We start from the raw sequence: 22,133 nt of genomic DNA on the forward strand, positions 1-22,133 counted from the left end.
GCCTTGCGCGGGCACCTGTGTGCGCATGCGCGTACGTGCCGATTCTTTTCCTCCCACAAATCGGTTTTGCCTTCATCTTCCCAACTACACTGTACGTACCTTATTTCTACTTTATATAGGCTGTGTATTTATCATATCATTCTTGCTTTTACTATATGTTAGTGTTATTTATTTTCCGTATTATGTGTTATTTGGTATGATTTGTTAGGTTATTTTTTGGGTCTGGGAACACTCAAAAATTTTTCCCATATAAATCAATGGTAATTGCTTCTTCACTTCACGCCATTTCAGCACGAAAGGTTTCATAGGAACGCTCTACCTTAGCAGGGGAAATACGGGACAAACCAATTTAGCCCAATATACGGGATGTCCTGGCAAATACGGGACAGTTGGCAACCCTATGTTCAAGTGGGTGACAGGGAATAAGGAAAGGTGCAGCTGACTCATATCGTTTCCTCGCGGTCCGGTAGCGCATGCTCTGCAGTCCGGTGGTTGGGGACCGCTGAGTTAGAGCACCAAACTACAGGAAGTGGATCCGAGTAGTCTAAGCAGCCACTGCGGCCCATGGAGCACGACTCCTGGAGTAATAACTTACCAGCCAGACGATGACAGTGTTGTGTCCCATCTGGGCTGCTGAGTGGAGAGCAGTCATCCCATCATTGGCCCGTATGTGTGGGTCTGCTCCACATTCTTTCACAAGATACTGGACGGCCTCCAGGTGGCCCTCCTGGCTGGCCAGATAGAGGGCAGTGGCACCATTTTTCATTTGTGTATTTACAACGCTGGAACAAGAACAGAAAGTCTTACTCAAACTTTGACCAATTCACAGTAGAAATATTCATTTTCCGATGTTTTATTTAGAGATACGGCCCAGTAACAGGCCATTCTGGCCCTACAAACCTCTGCCATCTATCAATCGATAGGTTGATTGATTGAGAGACAGCACGGAACAAGCTTTCTGGCCCTTCGAGCTGCACTACCCAGCAATCCCCTGATTTACTCCTAGCCTAATCGTGGGACAATTTACCATGACCAATTAACCTACCGACTGGTACACCTTCGGACTGTGGGAGGAAACCCGAGTACCTGGAGGAAACCCCCTCAAGCACGGGGAGAACGTACAAACTCCTTCCAAACAGTGACGGGAATTGAACCCGGGTTGTCTGCACAGTAAAGCATTTTACTAACTGGCCCTTTGAGCCGCGCTGCCCAGCAATCCCCCAATTTACTCCGAGCCTAATCACGGGTCAATTAACCTCCTAACCCGTAAGTCTTTGCAAGACAGGAGAAAACCAAAGCACCAAGAGGAAACCCACACGGTCACAGGGAAAACGTACAAACTCCTTACAGACAGTAGTGGGAATTGAACCTGGGTCACTGACGCTGTATGGTGTTACAATAACTGTGCCACTGCTTTACAAGGGGTCCTCTGTTATATAAACGAGTACAAAGCATGGTTCACTTGTGCAGGTTCTCCCCAGACACCCAACTTAGTGTAAATGGTACATATGAACATCATTTATTTAGAGATACAGGCCAGCAACAGGCCCTTTCAGTGCAACAAGGATGCACCACCCAATTACACCCATGTGACCAGGTAACCTACTAACACATACATCTGTAGGAACGTGGAGGAAACAGCAGCACTTGGAGGAAGATCAATCTGCCCCCATGCCTTTCTGATGCAGATTCAAAGCAATTTTTCTTTCACAACTCCTTTCTTTTCCTCCTACTCACATTAATCCCTCTTAAATTACAAAATCAAATCCTCTCACACACACCGCAGCAGAATTATTTATTTAAAGTACTGTGTAAAAGTCTCAGGCATACATATATTTAACCAGGGTGCCTAAGACTTCTTCCCTGTACTGTAATGTTGCATGGAACTGCTGCCACAACAAAAAAAAAACAAATTTCATGAAATTTGTGAGTGATGATATACCTGAAGGGGGCAGGGAGAGAGGAATCATGGTTGGGAAAGGCGGGGAAGAAGTGGAAAGCACCAGAGAGACATTCTGCCAAGATGAATAAACCAATTGTTTGGAAGCATATGACCTTGCCCGGTGTCTCAGAACTGGGTGTGTTTGCACTCCCAACACCCAACTGCCGGCACTCCTCCGCCACCTGTCCCACACCTCTCCCGCGGTGCTCCACCCTCACCATTCCCAACACCCTTTGCTCCTGCCAGACTTACAAACTCGCTCTCCACTCCACGTTGACAAAGACAGTACTGTGCAAAATTCTCAGGCATTCTTGCTGCATAGGAATGTGCCTACAGCTTCTGCACAGCACTGTATCTAGATACAGAAAGTGAAATAGGCCTTTCTACAACAACGAGCTGCACTAACCAGAACCTCACCGATTTAACCCTAACCTAATCACGGGACAAGTTACAATGACCGGTACGTCTCCAGACTGTGGGAAGAAACCTGAGCTCCAGGAGGAAATCCACGCACATTGCAGTGGTTATTTGCAACCACTGTGTCCTGCCTTACTGCCAGATGCCATGTGAGGGATTTTTATCTTCACAGCACATTTGTCAAGAGTAAAGAGCTCGAAATACCCTTTACAAAGTGATCAGGTGTGCATTGATGACACTTCTCCATGTATGTTACACAGGAGTACCCTCATTGAACCCCATCCCAGTGTTCAGAAGGCATATTTTATTCCCATAGGATACCTGGAGTGGAACCTAATCTAAATCTTGTTGCCCTTGAGGAGAGAGATCTACTAGTGAACTACTGAACTTTCTATTCAGCAACATATTCCCCAGTGAACCCAGCAATAAGAGACCATATTCTAATCATAGGTCCTAATAACTGTGTGAAGCTTGGCTATAACCATGCAAATTCTGACTCGTGAGATTTTATTTCAAAGTTAAAATAGTTTGTGGCTTTGAAAGGAGCTTGCATTTGGCTATGGCCGTATGCTGCCCTTGTCCCGACTATAAAAACTGCACTGTGGGAACAGGAAGGCTCTATAACGGGTAGTCAAGGTTCGCCAATGCATCACCAGCTGACCCACCATCAAGGGCATATGTACAGAAAGGTGCCAGAAAAGGCCAGTAACATCATGAAGGATCCCACACACCCTGCTCTTGGACTGTTTGTCCCACTCCTATCAGAGAAGAAGTCATATAGTATCCAAGCCAGAACCACCAGACTCAAAAACAGTTACTTTCCCCAAGCAGTAAGGTTGATCAACACCTCCACCCAAAAAAAAACACCCCTCCACACCCCCAACCACCACTACTTTAGAGTCATCTTATGTACAGACACTCCTGTGCCTAGTGTCACTTTATGGACATACAATCCTACTGTGTATATAAACTATCTTATGCATTTATATTTATTCTGCTTTTTCCTATTGGTATTCTTGTGTTCCTTATCTTATTGTGTTTTTTTGTGCTGCATTGGATCTGGAGTAGTAATCATTTAATTCTCCTTTACACTTGTGTACTGGAAATGACATTAAACAATCTCAAATCTTATTTCAAATGGTTGATGTAGGTGTTTCTACTCCCCTGGAGTCTCTTCCCATCACATTATCTCAGCCGCTGCACAGGCCCTAAAGAGGCATTTTGTAATCCCGGCACTTGCTCAGTCAGTGCAGACGAACCACACTCAGAGGCAGGTGCTGATCCCGGCTGGAGACAGGCACACAGAAACACACTAAAGATGAACGGGGCTCTTACTGAAACCAGGCAAATACTGAAAGACCTTGACAGAGTGGACCTACAAAGGATGTTTCTAATTGTGCGAGATTCTAGGACCAGAGGGCACAGCTAGCAGAGGTTGATAGATTCTTGATTAGTAAGGGTGCTGAAGGTTGTGAGCAAAGGGGAGTAGGATGGGGTTGAGAGGGAAAGTAAATCAGCCATAACAAAGTGGCAGAGCAGACTCGTAGGCCAATTGACCTAATTCTGCTCCTATTGCTAATGGTCTTATGGTCTATTAGCCCAACCATCTGATTAATGCAAGCAGGCTTTTTCTACTGAAGTTGGGTGAGACTAGAACTAGAGGCTATTGGTTAAGTATGCAAGGTGAAACATTGAAGGGGAACCTGAGGGGGAACATCTTTAGTTATAGGGTCACGAGAGCATGGAATGAGCTGTCTGTGGAAATGGTGGACATGGGTTTAATTGCATCATTTGAGTAAGTATGTGGATGGGAGGCGCTTGGAGGGCTATGATGTAAGTGCGGGTTAATGGGAATAAGCAGAATAACAGTTCAGCATGGACTAGATGGTCCAAAGGGCCTGTTTTTGTGCTGTACTGCTCTATGGGTGGTGGGGTGGAGATACGTCTCTACCAAAGGAGGTGTAAGGTGCTCCTTCCCTCCGCTAGCCTGCAGGTCACCTTTGGACAAGGTGTTGAACCAGCTTATCTCTCTGATCAGGGCCATGTGAAGCCATGGGAGCAGGTGGTGGATGGTCGTCTGAGCAGCTGGTGCATATCACAAGTCCTGGCTATGTGACCACAGACACCAGGCAGACAATCTCTGAAGAGTATTGATAATGGCTGGGGTCACCCATCTTGTAAAGACACTGCCCAGAAAAAGGCAATGGCAAACCACTTCGGTATGAAAATTTGCCAAGAACAATCATGGTCATGGAAAGACCCAGATTACCCACATCACACAACACGGCACATAACAAACGAGTGCCCAATGACCCTACGATCCAGCTTCCACTGAAATGCTTCAGTGCTGTATGTTACATCTACTCTCTGCAGTGGCTGGTTCCACACACAGTCCAGACTGACTGAAGCATCTGATTCATTCCCTTTTAAGCGACTTTTTATTCTTCATGTAATATTTTCCATGGTGACTGGAATGTTTCAGATGACATTTGCTGAGGGGCATGATTAGGTTTGGAGCAGATACTGCAAGGGCTCCATGGGAAACGGCCAGTGCTTACATATTGAACTGGTTGAAGCCTGTGTAAAATGCACTGGACTCTTTGCTCACAGAGCGTACACAACAGAACCACAGCTCTACACACCGTCTTTACATATCTGAAGAAGAAGGATGCTTATGTGAGAATGCTGTTCTTGGACTACAGTTCAGTATTCAACACCATAACTCCCTCCAGGCTTGACAAGAAGCTCAGACACCTTGGCCTTCACTCTGCCTCGTGTAGCTGGATCCTGGACTTCCTGTCAGGTCGTTGGCAGATGGTAAGAGTAGGCTCCCTCACCTCTGCCCCTCTGACCCTCAACCTAGGAGCCCCTCAGGGCTGCGTACTGTCCCCTCCTTTACTCCCTGTATACCCATGTCTGTGTGGCCACCCACAGCTCTAATCTGCTAATTAAGTTTGCTGATGATACTACATTGATTGGCCTAATCTCAAATAATAATGAGGCAGCCTACAGAGAAGAAGTCATCACCCTGATGCAGTGGTGTCAAGAAAACAACCTCTCCCTCAATGTCACAAAAACAAAGGAGCTGGTTGTGGACTACAGGAGGAATGGAGACAGGCTAACCCCTATTGACATAATGGATCTGGGGTTGAGAGGGTCAACAGCATTAAGTTCCTCGGCATCCACTCTACTGAGGATCTCACGTGGTCTTACTGACTGTGCGATGAAAAAAGCACAACAGCGCCTCTTTCAGCTCAGACAGTTGAAGAAGTTTGGCATGAGTCCCCAAATCCTAAGGACTTTCTACAGGGGCACAATTGAGAACATGCTGGCTGACTTCATCACTGCCTGGTATGGGAACTGTACTTCCCTCAATTGCAGGACTCTGCAGAGAGTGGTGCAGACAGCCCAGTGCATCTGTAGTTGTGAACTTCCCACTATTCAGGACATTTACAAAGACAGGTACATAAAAAGGGCCTGAAGGATCATTGGGGAGCCGAGTCACCCCAACCACAAACTGTTCCAGCTGTTACCATCCGGGAAACAGTACCGCAGCATAAAAGCCAGGACCAACAGGCTCCGGGACAGCTTCTTCCACCAGGCCAGCAGATTGATTAATTCATGCTGATACAACTGTATTTCTATGTTATATTGACTGTCCTGTTGTACATACTATTTATTATAAGTTACTATAAATTGCACATTGCACATTTAGATGGAGACGTAATGTAAAGATTTTAACTCCTCACGTATATGAAGGATGTAAGTGAGGAAGTGAATTCAATTCAAAGAAGACATCAATAATTACTTCAAATGTATGTGGATATTGATAATGTTTTGTCCTTTAAGAGACAGAGAGCTTGGGGAGCAATCATAGTCTTTTCATAGACCACTCTGCATTGTATGTAATGCATTACCGGCTATAAAGTGGTAAAATCTATCCATGTGAACTTGAACATAAAACTGTACAGCACAGTGTAGGCCTTTTGCTGTGCTGACTGACCCTTAATCCTACTCCTAATTTGATCTAATTCCTTCCCCTGCCCCACCCAAATATTCTTCTTTCAACCCTGTACCTATCAAAGTCTTTTACATGTCACTAATGTATCTGCCTCTACCACCATCCCTCTTAGTTCTGTGTACTACCACTCTGTGTAAAAAACCTTCCCCTGACATCCCCCATGTACTTCCCTCTAAACACATAAAGTTTATGCCCCCTTTTATTAGCTATTTCTGCCCTGGGACAAAGTCCACTAACCTATGCTTCTTATCATGTTGTACATCTCTACCAAGTGATCTCTCATCCTCCTTCTGGCCAGAGAGAGAAGTCTTAGCTCACTAAACTATCCTCATGGAACATGCTCTCTAATCCAGGCAGCATCCTGTTTGGATTAACTATGTGTGAATTTTGCACACGTTCGAGGAACCCTTAAGGAAATCCCTCAATACCGAAGTTCACCCAACCTGCTAACCTCTCCGTCCAAAAAAAACCCAGTTTCAGCAGGGAGAGCATTAGTTATCGTGTCTGCTGATAATGAGCACAGTTAGATTAATAATTCAAGACAGTAACGGAAATCAGTCCCTGTCCTTAAACTGTGTCGCATTGTGCTGGAGCACTGACCTCTACACTGGCTTCATTCATTACGACAGCAAGCAATAGATCTCAGCTTGCAGGACAAAGCAATCAAAAACATTCCCTTGTGTTCCCAGCTCTGGGAAATAAACAGTACGAATTCAGAGGTGTCAGGGAGAGATGCTGATTGGTTGGCATGTAACAACAATGAATGTCCAATCGAGCAATAAGAGCCCTCAATGTTCAGAACGAACTTTCAGACAATGAAGTACTCAGTACCAACAATGAATGGACGTTTAATGAATCAGAATACTATCAGTAATACTGTAAGATGAATTTTGGTCAATAACAGCAGCCAATGAAATGATCAATCAATAATGGCACAAAATGATCAATCGCCTAATATAACCTTGCTAAATCCATTGCATCCACTGTTACATTAATGTAGGGGGAGCGTTTGATGGGTCTGGTCTTGTACTTTCTGGAGTTTAGAAGAATGAGGGGGGATCTCATTGAAATCTACCCAATACTGAAAGGACTAAATAGACTGGACATGGAGAGAAGTTAAACACGAGGAGTTCTGCAGATGCTGGAAATTCAAGCAACACACATCAAGGTTGCTGGTGAACGCAGCAGGCCAGGCAGCATCTCTCGGAAGAGGTACAGTCGACGTTTCGGGCCGAGACCCTTCGTCAGGACTTCTCATGGAGAGAAGTTTCCTGGATTGGGGGAGTCTAGGATCAGAGGGCACAGTCTCAGAATAGGATGTTCCTGTACAACAGAGATGAGGAAGAATTTCTTCAGCCAGAAGGTGGAGAATCTGTGGAATTCATTGCCACAAACAGCTGTGGAGGCCAAGTCACTGGGTACATTTAAAGTGGAGGTTGATAGGTTCTTGATTAGTAAGGTTATCAAAGGTTACAGGGAGAAGGCAGGAGAACGGAGTTGACAGGGATTATAAATCAGCCAGGAAAGAATGGTGAAGCAGACTTGATGGGCTGAATGACCTAAATGTCTTAAGATCCCATAGCCTCTCTGTCACTATAATATCTTCACTGAGCACCTGCTTTCCTGGAAGATTAATTGCCCAGTCCCATCCTCCACTTTTCAAATATTGCGACTACAATATACAGCGGATTCCGGTTAATTGGCCATCGATTTACAGGGCAGCTACTTATTTGGGAGAAATCTTAGAGAATAAAATCTAACTGAGAAAATGGCTGTGATTCCCTTTGTTTATTTGGGACACTATGCCGCTTAATTGTCGCAGGAGACTGTTGCCAATTTCTAACTTGTAACAGTTGCGTGCACTTGCGTGATGGTAAGACGCAACACCATGCTTTGAGCGAACAGCTTTTAAATAGTGTCAGTTGCATGTGTTCATGTCAAAAAGCAGCGATTTTTGTCACTGATAGTTGGTAATCAATAAGCAGTAAGACAGCTCAGAACTGTTTTGCTCACTGCGGTTTCAAACATTCAGGACTGGAGCTGCTAGAAACGGCTGGGAGTGAAAAAGAAACAATTTCACTACTTCAACAAGCTTGAAACTATAATGAATTCAATGGTTTCAACAATCATCTTGGATGTTACAATGAAAATGAAGATTCAGAGGATGCAATCATCTACTCTAAAGCATTGGATGAAGGCAGTCCATTATCTACACTAGGTGTTGGCGCTGATTTTGTTCATTGATAGTCAAAAAAATGCAATGCAGATGATTTCTTCCATTGATAAAGTACTAGGAGCTAATACAGTTCTACAGTTCAGTAGTGTTCTAATTTGTTCGGTATTTCATTTAAATATACAATTTGTCATTCAGTTTGTCTTGTTTTTAAACCTTTTTGAACTATTTCCATGAAACTTCAGTTAATTGGGGCAGCTGCATAATTGGACAAAAATGTACTGGTCCCGATACATCCCAATTAACCAGAATCCACTGTATTTCAAAATGACAATCTGTGATAGCTGGTCACAAATTTGATTCACTTTGTACATTTGCAAACTAAGCCTGTCAGTTAGTTTCTTCCTATTTACACCCCCTGCTCCCATGCAATCTAATGCTCTCATTCCTTGATACACTTTCTTCACACAGCCAAAGACAGTCCTCACCCCCCACCTGTAACAGTGTTGAGCAGACAACTTTTCAATCATCAGCAGCAAACAGAAGGCAATCTAAGGGCAACGTACAGTGATTCTAATTGCCAATATTTCACATCGTAACATCGAAATTAAATCAGTTAACAGCAATGAATGTTAAACATTACCAATAGAGAAATCAATCAATTGACTGAAGAAATAACTCGTACCGAACAGCAAGTTATGGAACTATCAATACATTGTCAGAAACAACAATAAATAATCAATCTATCAATTAATTGAAGCAGCATTGGAACATACAGTGAAATCCGTCGTTTTGCATCAACAACCAACACAGCCCAAGGAACGTGCTGGGGGCAGCCCGAAATTGCCACTACGCCTCCGGCACCAACAGAGCATGCTCACAACTCACTAACCCCACCCGTAACCGTGCGACTTTGGACAGTGGGAGGAAACTGGAGCACCCAGAGGAAACCCAAGCAGTCAAGGGAAGGGCCTAAAAACTCCTTACAGACAGCAGCAGGAATCGATCCCCAATTGATGATAGCTGGTGGTGTAAGGCGATTCTGCAAAGCACTACTCGACTATACCACCCAGTACATGTTTAATCAATGAGTAACAACAAAGATGAGTCGACCAGTAAGAATTCAATCAATAATAATCACTAATATTAACACTACTGAATTCCGAATTAATCAGTGATGTAATTGAATAAATCAGTAATGAATATGCTTCCAACACTAAATTCCTAATTGATCTGTAATGTTAAAAATATCAGCAAAATGTAGAATGGGCAGTGAGTTAATAGCATTGAATGTTCATTCAACCAATAATGGTATTGATTGGTTATTGAACCTATCAATATCTCTATAAATGCTCCCTCAATCAATAGGTCAATAATAGCACCAAATGATCAATAACAGGATTGAATAAACAAAGGCAATCAGTAATATCAATGAATTCTTTCAATTAAATTTTCTTTCAAACTGATTTGTTTTGATTCATTCAATATCAAAACCAATGCATGAATCAGAAACAGTGTTCATGCTCTGCACAAGCATTTCCCACTAATACTACCCGCATTTCCAACTGTTCTTTTCCCGTGCTGTGGCTGTGATCCCTTTTAAATACTGTGTACCTCAGCTTCTTGCCTACCGTGTGACAAGAGTTCCACTTCCTCACCAGGTTAAAGAAACTTCATCCGACTTTCTCACTCGGCTTATTAATGACCCATTTTTACTGCAAGAGGATCAAGCACTCCCTGTATATCCTGACCTATACAGTATACTACCAATGCAGCCTCCTCTATTCTGGTGCTCCTGATGTGGCCACCTATACATTGGTGAAACCCGTCGTTAATTGGAGGGACCACTTCATTGAGCACCTAAGCTCCATCCGCCAAAAGTGGAACTTCCCAGTGGCCCAACATTTTAATTCTGATTGTCATTCCTGTTCCGACATGTGAGTCCATGGCTTCCTCTTATGCCACGATGAGGCCATGCTCAGGGTGGAGAAACAACACTTTATGTTCCATCTGGGTAGCCTTCAAGTTGATGGCATAAATATTGATTTCTCCTTCTGGTTAAAAAAAATTCCCTCCTCCTGGGTCCCCTCCTCCTTCCCTTTCTCCTATGGTCCTTTTTCCTCTCCTGTCAAATTCCTTCATCTCCAGCCCTTTACCTTTCCCACCCACTTGGCTTCACTTATCACCTTCTAGCTATCTTCCTTACCCTCCCCCCACATTTTTATTCTGTGTCTTCTCCCTTCCTTTTCAGTCCTGATGAAGGGTCTCGGCTCAAAACGTAGCCTTTTTTATTTCTCTCTATAGATGCTGCCTGACCTGCTGAGTTCCTCCAGCATTTTGTGTGTGATGCTTTGGATTTCCAGCACCTGCAGAATCTCCAGTGTTTATATATTGTTAGACCTTTAAAAAAAAGTGTTAGACCAGTCACATCTAGCTCATTCTAAGAGGAAATATTCCACTATCTCTATATATTAGAGAAAGGAAATGGCTTGCAATACTCTTTTGTGTACTGACTGTGTTTTGGAATTTGTTCATGGGCCAAAGTAATTTCACCTAACTTATCCATTCAGTGGAAATCTGTCACCTGAAGTGACACTGTGATTAAAATCATAGTAAGTATATAGATTAACATCACCTTCCCCCCCCCCCACCCCCTTGATAATGGCAGCAGACACAGGAACATTTTAAACTTGCGGTTTAACATGGTGCTACAGAATGCATGTGACAGCTTACTGATAGTTCAAAAGGCAAGAGATTTCATTAAAACATTACTAATAACATCTTTTCTGAAGTAAATTGTAGTAAATTATCACCAAGGAGAAGTCGAGCCTGAGAAGTTCCAATGCCCCGACAACTGGTCCAGGTGCAAGGTTGGATCGCCCTGGGCGCCAAGCCAATTTTGGAGAAATCAAGAGCGGCTTGGGCTGGGCAGCAAAACCTGGGCCCGGAGAAAATCACTAGGCAGTGTGTTCTAGGTCTGGGGCCTTTCTCTGCAGCGGTGTCTAGCCGCAAGGTACGTTACGCTGTTTGGACGATTTAAACGATACACTGGGGAAACAGGGCATCGGGATCGGAGGCAAGAACTGATTTTGCTCGCTCTCCCGTGCTGTTCACTTCCTTCTCCATGGTGCTGAGGGTATGAAGACTGCCCCTGGCTGTTGTGCTCCAGGTCCACTAATATGATGGACTGATACTGAGGCTTGGGCCTACTCTGGGCTGCTCCGCGGTTCAGATCTAAGGACTCATTTGGGTTGAGAATGTTGTTGCTTGCTTCTATTATTTGCAGGATTTGTGTTTTCTCCTCCTTTCTCTGTGCATCGGGTGTTGGTCTTTATTTTATTTTTTTTCACTTTAATTGGGTTCTTTTGGGTTTCTTGCTTTGAGGCTACCTGTGAACAAGCAAATCTCAAGTTTGTATAATTTGCACATTCTTTGATAATAAATGTACTTTGAAATCTTATAATGTGTTAAATTACCAACAAAGAGAGCAGGTGCACAATAGAATTGATGAAAGCTCATTGATTTGAAACATTAACTCCACATCCCTCTCCATAGACATTGCCTGACCACTGAAAACTTCCAGAGTTTTTGTTTTTATTTATCATTTCCAATATTTCATAAACACAAAATATTCTGCTGATCCTGGAAATCCAGAGAAACACACACATCAGGACTGATGAAGGGTCTCAGCCCAAAACGTTGACCATTTATTCCTTTCCATAGATGCCACCTGAATTGCTTTGTTCCTCCAGCATTTGCACATATTTTTGCACATTGGAAGTCCAAGTAAATTTAATATAGAAGTGTGTATACTGTACTATGCAGAAGTCTTAGGCACATATACATAGCGAGGGTGAATAAGACTTTTGCACAGTATCTGCCTCCACCACCACCCCTGGCAGGACATTCCATTCTATGTGTAAAAAGCTTACCTCTGACATCCCCCTATACTTTCTAACAATCACCCTAAAATTATGCCTTCTTGTAGTAGCTATTTCCACCCTGGGAAAAAGTCTCCGGCTATTCACTCGATCTGTGCCTCATCTTGTACACTTCTATCAAGTCACCTCTTGTCCTCCTTCATGCCAAAGAGAAAAGCCCTAGCTCGCTCAACCTATCTTCATCAGACATGTTCGCTCAACCTAACTTCATCAGACATGTTCGCTCAACCTACCTTCATCAGACATGTTCGCTCAACCTATCTTCATCAGACATGTTCGCTCAACCTATCTTCATCAGACATGTTCACTCAACCTATCTTCATCAGACATTAACATTTAAGTTAATTTATTTTTTAAATTTTTGACTGTGTATTTATGTGAGAGTGTATGTTATATTCTTAACTTCTTTTTAATTATTTAAACTTTAATGTTATCTTGAATTGAGAAGAATGAGAGGTGATCTCATTGAAATGTTAAAAAGTCTCACCGGGCTTGACAAAGTCGGCCCAACAAACAGGCCAGTCCAATCCCCTGTAGTATACTTGTTGCTGGGCGTCACCTTCAGAGAGTCTTGGTGACCCAATCTGCTGTCTGCTTTTGGATTCATAGGGGTTGGCACCACAAGGTGTCAGTCTCCATAGGAATGTCCGATGCATCTTGTTAGGGTGCTCTACATGTCAAACGGAGGAAGCTGTTTCCTTAGGCAAGATATGGTCGCCAGGGGGGTAATCTTCAATCTTTTCAGACCCTCTTGCAATAAAGGCCCAGGTTAGAAAGGCTGAACAAGCTAAAGGAGTTAGATGGGTGACTAATAGGGGTGTTAAATACTGACAGGACATCTGTTTGAATAGATGGTGGCAAGCTGTTCTCATAGGTAAGATTTGGTGACCAGAAAGCACAGATGTAGGAAAGTAAAGAGAGAAACACCAGATCCTTACTCAATGAGTTGAAATGATTTGGAATGCTTTGTCTGAAAGGACAGTGGGAACAAATCCAGTAATTAACTTATTTATCTAACTGACTGTATATTTATTTGTTTATTTAGATACTGTGTGGAATAGGCTCTTCTGTCCCTTCGAGCTGTGCTGCCCAGCAACGCTCGATTTAACCCGAGCCTAATCATGGGACAATTTACAATGACCAATTAACCTATCAATTGGTATGTCTTTGGATTGTGGGAGGAAACCCACGCGGTCACGGGGAGAACGTACAAACTCCTTACAGGCAGCGGCGGGAATTGAACCTGGGTCGCTGGAACTGTAAATAGTTGTGCTAAACACCACGCTGGCGTGCCACCTTTCCAAAGGGTGTTGGACAAGAATAAACATGGCAGGACAATGGGGAAAAGGAGTGTGGCTCCTTAGAAAACACTATCAGTCGGTCTGCACAGATACCGTGGATGAAAGGCCACGTACTGTACTGCATCACTTTGACTCTGTTGTTCAATTTCCTTATAACTTCCAAAATGCTCATTAAGTGTCACCTACACCAGCCACTGGCTGGAGGCCTGTGCCTGATGATCAAGGGAATACTTATGGGGTTGACGGTGCATTTCCGTCTTCCTTATCAGGGTGGACAAGGAATGGAGTTAGTTTCAGCGCCAGAGACACATATACCAGGGCTCTAATGATCCAACAACGCAGCAGCCTCCTCAGCTCTGCATCAGAAACAGAATCAAGTTTAATATCACTTGCAGATGTCATGAAATTTTTGTTGTTATGCGACAGCAGTATATTGTAATACATAATAAAAAAAGCTGTAAATTACAGTTCATTCACTTGTTAAAGTGCCACCTCGTGTGACATGGGTGATTGTGGTCTTTCCATGACCGTGATAGCTCTTGGCAAATTTTTCTACAGGAAGTGGTTTGCCATTACCTTCTTCTGGGAAGTGTCTTTACAAGGTGGGTGACCCCAGCCAACATCAATACTCTTCAGAGATTGTCTGCCGGGCGTCAGTGGTCGCATAACCACGACCTGTGATATGCACCGGCTGCTCGTACAACTGTCCACCACCTGCTCCCATGGCTTCACGTGTCCCTGATTCGGGGGGGGGGAGGGGCTAAGCAGGCGCTACACCTTGACCAAGGGTGACCTGCAGGCTAACTGAGGGAAGAAATGCCTTACACCTCCTTTGGTAAAGGTGTATCTCTAACCTGCCACCCAAAAATTACAGTAAGCATATCTATATATATTTTAAAAGTGTGATTAAATAAATAGCTCTAAAAGAGGGGAAAAAGTAGTGAGGAGTATTCATAGGTTCAATGTCCATTCAGAAATTGGATGGCAGAGGGAAAGGAGCTGTTCCTGAATTGTTGAGTGTGTGCCTTCAGGCTTCTGTACCTCCTCCAATGGTAGCAATAGAAGAGGGGTGATGGGGCTCTTTAATGATGGATACTGACTTTGAGGCATTTCTCCTTGAGGATGTCCTGGACGTTTGGGAGGCTAGTACCCATGATGGAGCTGACTGAGTTTACAACTTTCTGCAGCTCATTTCGACCCTGTGCAGTAGCCCCCGCCATAACAGACGGTGTTGCAGCCAGTTAGAATGCTCTCCACACTACATCTGTAGAAATTTGTGAGTGTCATTGGTGACGTACCAAATCTCCTCAAAGTGAAATATAGCTGTTGTCGTGCCTTCTTCGTAGCTGCATCGATATGTTGCAGGATAGATCCTCAGAGAGGTTGACACCCAGGAACTTGAAATTGCTCACCTTTCCAGAGTTAATCCCTTGCGACTAGAGATTTAAAGATCAGCTTTACTTCTACATCAAAACATACAGTGAAATGCGTTGTTTTGCGACAACAGACAACAAAGTCCAAGGATGAGCTGGGGGAAGCCCGCAAGTGTCGCTATGCCTCCGGCACCAACATACCATGCTCGCAATTTACTAAACGTAATCCATATGTCTTTGGAATGTGGGGGGAAACCACAGCACCCGGAGAGGACTGACATGGTCACAGAGCACCCGGGGCACTGTAAAGGGTTACGCTGATACACTACTGTGACATCCAACTTCAGTTCAATGGACACAAGAGATTCTGCAGATGCTGGAGTGCCTGTGCCAATGTTCACCGATCAGGGTTCAATTCCCGCTGCAGTCTATGAGGAGCTTAAATGTTCTCCCTGTGACCATGTGGGTTTCCCAACGGTACTGCAGGTTCCTCCCACATTCCAAAGCTGGACTACTGAAGGGTCTCGGCCCGAAATGCCAACCGTACTCTTTTCCATAGATGCTGCCTGGCCTGCTGAGTTCCTCCAGCAGTTTGTGTACTGAATGAAGATGCTTGGCACCCATTCTGACAGTCCAGTGAAACAGTTCTATACAATTCCAAAACATTTCCTTTAGCCACAAAATTGGACAAAGAGATTATGCTATAACATTCTGAATGCCACAGTAAGTCAAAACTCTGGAATAAAGACAGAAACTATCAGTCACCTGTATGGGTTACTTTGGGTTATAAACCATTCACCTTGTTTTAAATTGATGGCATTTATACTGATACCAACTGATACAGCTACTGCAGAATTGTGATAAAATTGTTTCCCTTTCTGCATGCTGTTTGTTGCTGTGACAGTCCTGGTTGTTTTGTACTCCTTTAAGACGCTGATTAATTACTATTTCAGTTTCTGATTACAGTTCCTACTTCAACGTTATCACTGGAGACAGAAGGGTCAGCTTGTTGATTAGAAGAGTGTTAATCTGCTGCATTGACACCTGTCACACGAGATTTTCATTTGACTGTGGATGACTGCAGCAGGCAGATCGAGCCAGTGTTGATACAGGACCCGTCATGCTGGCAGGGCAGCAGATTAATTACTGACTCTGAAATGCTGTCACCACAATGTTGATAAACATGGCATCCACTCTGCAAGGTCCCACGCCGAGCAGGAAGGCAGAGATGTTGTTTGCTCAGTTTTTGCTGGTTGAGGGAGAAATGTCAGCCAAGGAACAGCGGGAGTTCCATCTTCTCTTCACAAGATGGTGCAGCAGGCTTTTGTGTGTCCGCAAAGGGGCGAATAGAAGATGAGAATTGATAACTTGGGATCACATTCTGGAGATATCTACAGTACTGCACAAAAGTCATAGGCACATATATATTTAACAAGGGTGCCTAAAACTTCTGTACCTACTGTACTTGTCAAGGTGGAGTTGTCAGCATGTTTGTAGACCTAGCAGGAGCAAAGGATGTTGGGAATGGTGAGGGTGGAGCAACACAGTTGGGGTGTGGGACAGATGGCAGAGAAGGAACGCCAGGGAAGAGAGTGGTGTGGGTGCAGACACACCCAGTCCTGAGACACCAGGCAAGGTCAATTGATTCCACACAATTGGTTTATTGATCATTGCAGAATATCTCTCTGATGCTTCTTACTTCCTTCCCTTTTCCCAACCATGATTCCCCTCTCCCTGTCCCCTTCCCACTCTCAGTCCACAATAGACAGCCATATCAGAATCAGGTTTATCATCACTCACATATGTCATGAAATCTGTTTTTCTTTGTGGCAGCAGTACAGTGCAATACATAAAATTACTACAGTACTGAACAGAAGTTTTAGGCACCCTGCCTATGTATATAGCCACTTCTAAAGAGAGATTTGATTCATTTCTCACATGTATATCAAAACATAGTGAAATATGTTGTTTGCCCCACCGACCAGCAGAGTCCTCGGACCGCGCTAGGGCGGCACACAAGCGTTGCCCATGCTTCCAGCGCCAACAACTTACTCACACATTTTCGGAATCTGAGCGGAAATCAGAGCACCCGGAGGAAAACCACATGGTCACGGGGAGACGTACAAACTGCTTTTAGATGGCTTCTTCATTACTGAGTGCATTCAAACCCGTGACCTTTTGAGATGAAGAGATTTGAAAATAGACGAGGAGTGTGGGATTGGTGTAAATGTTCATTCGTGAACAAATGAATGAGAGAGTAAATGTAAGTTAACATGTAGCCCAATCTTATTCTCCTGTTACCCTTGTCTGTACTGTTACCAGGTCTTTTATTGCGGCAGCTGGCAGCAGGATAAAAAACATCTGAATCTGATGACCCATGTGAAAGACAATTCACCTGTACTGACAATTATTAACCGCTGTAAGTCTTGAGCTCCAATGAATGGAAGCTATTTCACGAGCAGCTTCAGATTTCTGAATGGTCTGTGAACGTATGAACACAACCTCACTATTCCTCTTTTGCACCGTTTCAAAGTTCAAATTACATTTATTATCAAAGTAGGGTGTGTGTTATATAACCTTGAGATTCGTCTCCTTACGGGCAGCCACAAAACAAAGAAACCCAATAGAACCCATTAAAAAAGATGTTTAAACACCCAGTGTGCAGAAAAATAAACCAAATTGTGCAAACAATAAAAGTAAGCAAATAGCATTCAGAACTGAAGTTCACAAAAGTGAGTTCACAGATATGAAGCCAGCAGCCGATTCAGGAGCCCATTAGTTGCAGGCCATAGTCTCAATTCAGCACAGACATGAGTAAACCTTGCAGAACAGCCAGCTGAACCTGCCCGTCCCTCGCCTCCGGACCCGACACCATGACTAGGGTTGCCAACTTTCTCACTCCCAAGTAAGGGACAAACGTAGCAGTCAAATACGGGGCACTTGTGTTTACCCCGAGAAAGACTACCATGACCATGAAGCCTTGCGCGGGCACCTGCGTGCGCATGCGTGTACGTGCTGGTTTTTTCCTACAAATCGGTTTTGGCTTAAACTTTCCAATTCTGCTTTTACGATATGTTAGTGTTATTTTAGGTTTTATGTGTTATTTGATAGGTTAACTTTTGGGTCTGGGAACGCTCAAAAATTTTTCCCATATAAATTAATGGAAATTGCTTCTGCGCTTTACGCCATTTCGGCTTACAAACTGTTTCATAGGAACGTTCTACCTTAGCGGGGGAAATACGGGATATAGAGTGGTCCCCTATGGGACAAACCAATTTAGCCCAATATACGGGATGTCCCGGCTAATACGGAACAGTCGGCAACCCTAACCCTGACCCTTTCAATCTGGCTCAGCTCTCAAATCATCCAAACCTCAGGTTGCTCCTTGTTCTTGGGCATGGGCCTGCTGCTTTGATACACTCGCGGGCCTGGGCCCTGCTACCTTGATTCAGCCCATATCTGACCTTTCCAATTTAGCTTGCTGCTAAAATTGATCAAACGTCAGGTCTTTCCATGCTCTCGGGCCCAGGCTCTGCTTTACTCGATTCTACCACATCCATTCACCCCCAAGTCCGCCCCAGCAATGGCTAAACATTGGCTCATTCCCCGCTCTCATGCCCGGGCGAAGCTGCCTCTGCTCAGCCAGTAAATGTCACTTCGTAACCATGCTACACCTTCAAGACTTCAATTCACTTCACAAAAATGTCAGGTCGCACAGGCTGTTCAGAAGCTCAACTCTGGAAAAAAAGTTACAGGGTATTGAGTTCAGTGATCATTTACCAGAAAAAGTGTGTTTAATAAAGCAGTTAGTAGTTTTCTCTGTCTTGTTTTGTTATTTATTTATTGTAACTTTATAGTGATTTTTATGTCTTCTGCTTTACTGCTGACACAAAATGACAAGTTTCACGACATACTTTAGTGACGATAAAGCTAATTCTGACTTCCTTTTCAATAACACACACAAAAAGCTGGAGGAATTCAGCAGGTCAGGCAGCATCCATGGAATGGTATAAAAAGTCAGCGTTTCAGGCCAAGACCCTTCATCAGGACTGGAATGGAAGGGGGAAGAAGCCAGACTCCCTTTCCATTCCAGTCCAGATAAACCGTCTCAGACTGAAACTGTATATTCCTCTCCCCAGATGCTGCCTGACCTGCTGAATTCCTCCAGCATTTTGTGTGTGTTGCTCTGGATTTCCAGCATCTGCAGACTCTCTTGTGTTTATCACTTTTACCAACATCCTTTCACACAAATAGGTTCTAGCTTTTTACTGTGTTACTTTAGCCTCAATGAGAGTTGGGCAGCCGGAATCTGCACCAGGACTTTCAGAAGACACCAGGTGAAGTGGTGTAGTGAAGGATAGGTTGAAAGCTGGAAGAGGACAGAGAAGCTAGTTGTCATAAAGGGGTCTTTACCACAGCCTTGCTGATCCACAACACAAAGTAACACACTCAAAATGCTGGAGGGACTCAGCAATTAAGAAATTAACAATCAATGCATTGGGCCAAGATCTTTTATCAGAACTCTGTAGATGCAACATGTAAAATGGTTTTATCCAGGAGTTTCAAACTTGGAACTAGCATAATTAATACTTTAGCAGTGAACATTAGTGACACACAGTCTCTTGGATTCAACTATCTTAACTGGAATTCAGAGTATTCACAATATCACCATTATACAATCAAAAGCAATAGCAATTTGGGCCAATTGAGTAACAAGCCCAACCTAAGTGAGATTTGCTTGTGATGCACTGCCAAATGTTCTCCACACATGGCTCGGGCACTTCGATATGTTTTAATTAACTCCTTACATGCTCGCCACATGAAATTGAATGGTTCCAAGTGGACTAACCTGATCATACGCTCTTGTTTGCACAACTTCTGGTAACCACGAGGCAGAGAGAGAGGAGCAGCACTCAGGTTTCCCGATCTAGTAACTGAAACTGTCCCATCACAGCTGCTCAGAGCAGCAGAAATAACCGATCATTGAATAATTAATCTAAGTTCTTTATGAGGTGGGTGAGGGGCACAAAAGAGCGAAACCAGCTTCCGCGGCGATAAAGTGGAATAATTCCAGAAATCTCAAAACTTATGTTAGTTGCAAACTCTGGGGCCGTACCCTCCAAATATCCGGACCTGCCTCTCGGTTTTTTTGCACTACCTTACTTCCCATTTTTTCTATTTTCTATTTATGATTTATAATTTAAATTTTTAATATTTACTAATTTTAACTATTTTTAATATTTTTAATATTTAATATTTGTAATCCAGGGAGTGTGAAGTGCAGAATCAAATATCGCTGTGATGATTGTACGTTCTAGTACCAATTGTTTGGCAACAATAAAGTATAAAGTATAAAAGTATAAAGTATAAAATTACGTCAACTCAATGGGTTGTAAAAGAGGTATTTTATTCAGCTAGCCTGACAGGTCTTTTAGACACTCAGCCGCCATTTTGTTAGGTACACCTGCCCGTTAATGCAAATATCTAATCAGCCAATCATGTGGCAGCAACTCAATGCATAAAAGCATGCAGACATGGTCAAGAGGTTCAGTTGTTGTTGAGGCCAAACACCAAACCAGGGAAGAAATGTGATGTCAGTGGCTTTAACTGTGGAATGATTGTTGGTGCCAGACTGGGTGGTTTAAATATCTCAGAAACTGCCGATTTCCTGGGATTTTCACGCACTACAGTCTCTAGTGCTTACAGAGAATAGTGCAAGAAACAAAACAACATCCAGTGAGCAGCAGTTCTGTGGGTGTGAACGCCTTCTTAATGAGAGGGGTCAGAGGAGAATGGCCAGATTGATTCAAGCTGACAGTAGCTTAAATAAGCATGCATCACAACAGTGGTGTGCAGAAGAGCTTCTCTGAATGCACAAAACCTTGGACTTTGAAGAGGATGGGCTACAGCAACAGAAGACCACGGATGTATGTATTTTATTCTGCCGCCTGCTTTAGTATAAGATCCCCACCACTCCTACTGCTTCAGTAATCAGTTTCTATATGACCATAACACAGAGGAGCAAAATTAGGCCATTCAGCCCATCGAGTCTGCTCCACCATTCCATCATGTCCCTACGCACAGCAATGTTACACGCAAGATGTCAAGCCCTGAAGCAGGAAGAATGGAAATCATAGCATCAGCAACGCTGACTTAGGATGTGACAAATTTCCAGTTTCAGGCGTAAACAAGGCCATTTAACTTCACAGCAGAACCAAGTGGGACTGCACATTAGAATATGCATTATTATATCTGCATTCAAGTTTACCCAGTCTCCTGCCTTCTGTAGCTTTGAGCTATTCCTTTTCGACTGAGATGTTTTCATGTAAAATCAGGTTTATTATGATTGAGCCAATTATCTAAAGAACTATGGAACTGTTATTCAGCCCACTGAGTCTGCACTGAAGCCTTGAGGAATAATATGGAACATGCATACTTTAAAATTTGCTGCATGTTATTGTTGAACTATTCACAAATTCCTTCTAGTTATTTTGCTGAGCAAAAAAAAACTTAAGGTTATCCATAATGAATTTGAACTCACATTATTAGTCCAGCCCTTGGAATTAATAATTCAGTAATTAGACTTGCTTACCAATTTAAAAGCAGATTGTAATGTGCAATTCCATTTGGTTCTGTTCTGAAGATAAAGAACCAACGGCCCTGCCTACGACTGAATCTGGAAAATTTTCACCTCCTAAACGAGTGTTGCTGATCCTGTAATTTCCAATTTTCCTGCTTCACAGAGATCTAAAATGACTTAACAGCTTGCTTGCGACTTTGACATGCATAGGGATGTGTGCAAATGGGCTGCCGTAATTCTCAATTCCAGGGGTGCTGCATTTTAAGTAGGAATCTGAAAATGCTTTGGGACATGCTGAGGTTGTAATGTCTTTATGATTTATCTTCTCTGAGGATTGACGCCGTGTTGTGGTGGAGATGCTTGTGCATTCCTAAGAACCTGAGAG

General features: G+C 43.4%; 1 protein-coding gene across 1 annotated transcript in view; it reads right to left on the bottom strand.

Moving 5' to 3' along the window:
- espn (espin) overlaps positions 1-22,133 on the bottom strand; it is a 190,944-nt gene that overhangs the window by 137,794 nt on the left and 31,017 nt on the right. Inside the window, exon 3 of the mRNA XM_072244761.1 lies at positions 596-782. Within this exon, the coding sequence (XP_072100862.1) occupies positions 596-782 (187 nt within the window). The remainder of the gene's footprint in view (positions 1-595; positions 783-22,133) is intronic.

Source organism: Mobula birostris, chromosome 27 (assembly GCF_030028105.1).
Source record: "Mobula birostris isolate sMobBir1 chromosome 27, sMobBir1.hap1, whole genome shotgun sequence".
In the NCBI taxonomy this organism is placed as follows: Eukaryota; Metazoa; Chordata; class Chondrichthyes; order Myliobatiformes; family Myliobatidae; genus Mobula; species Mobula birostris.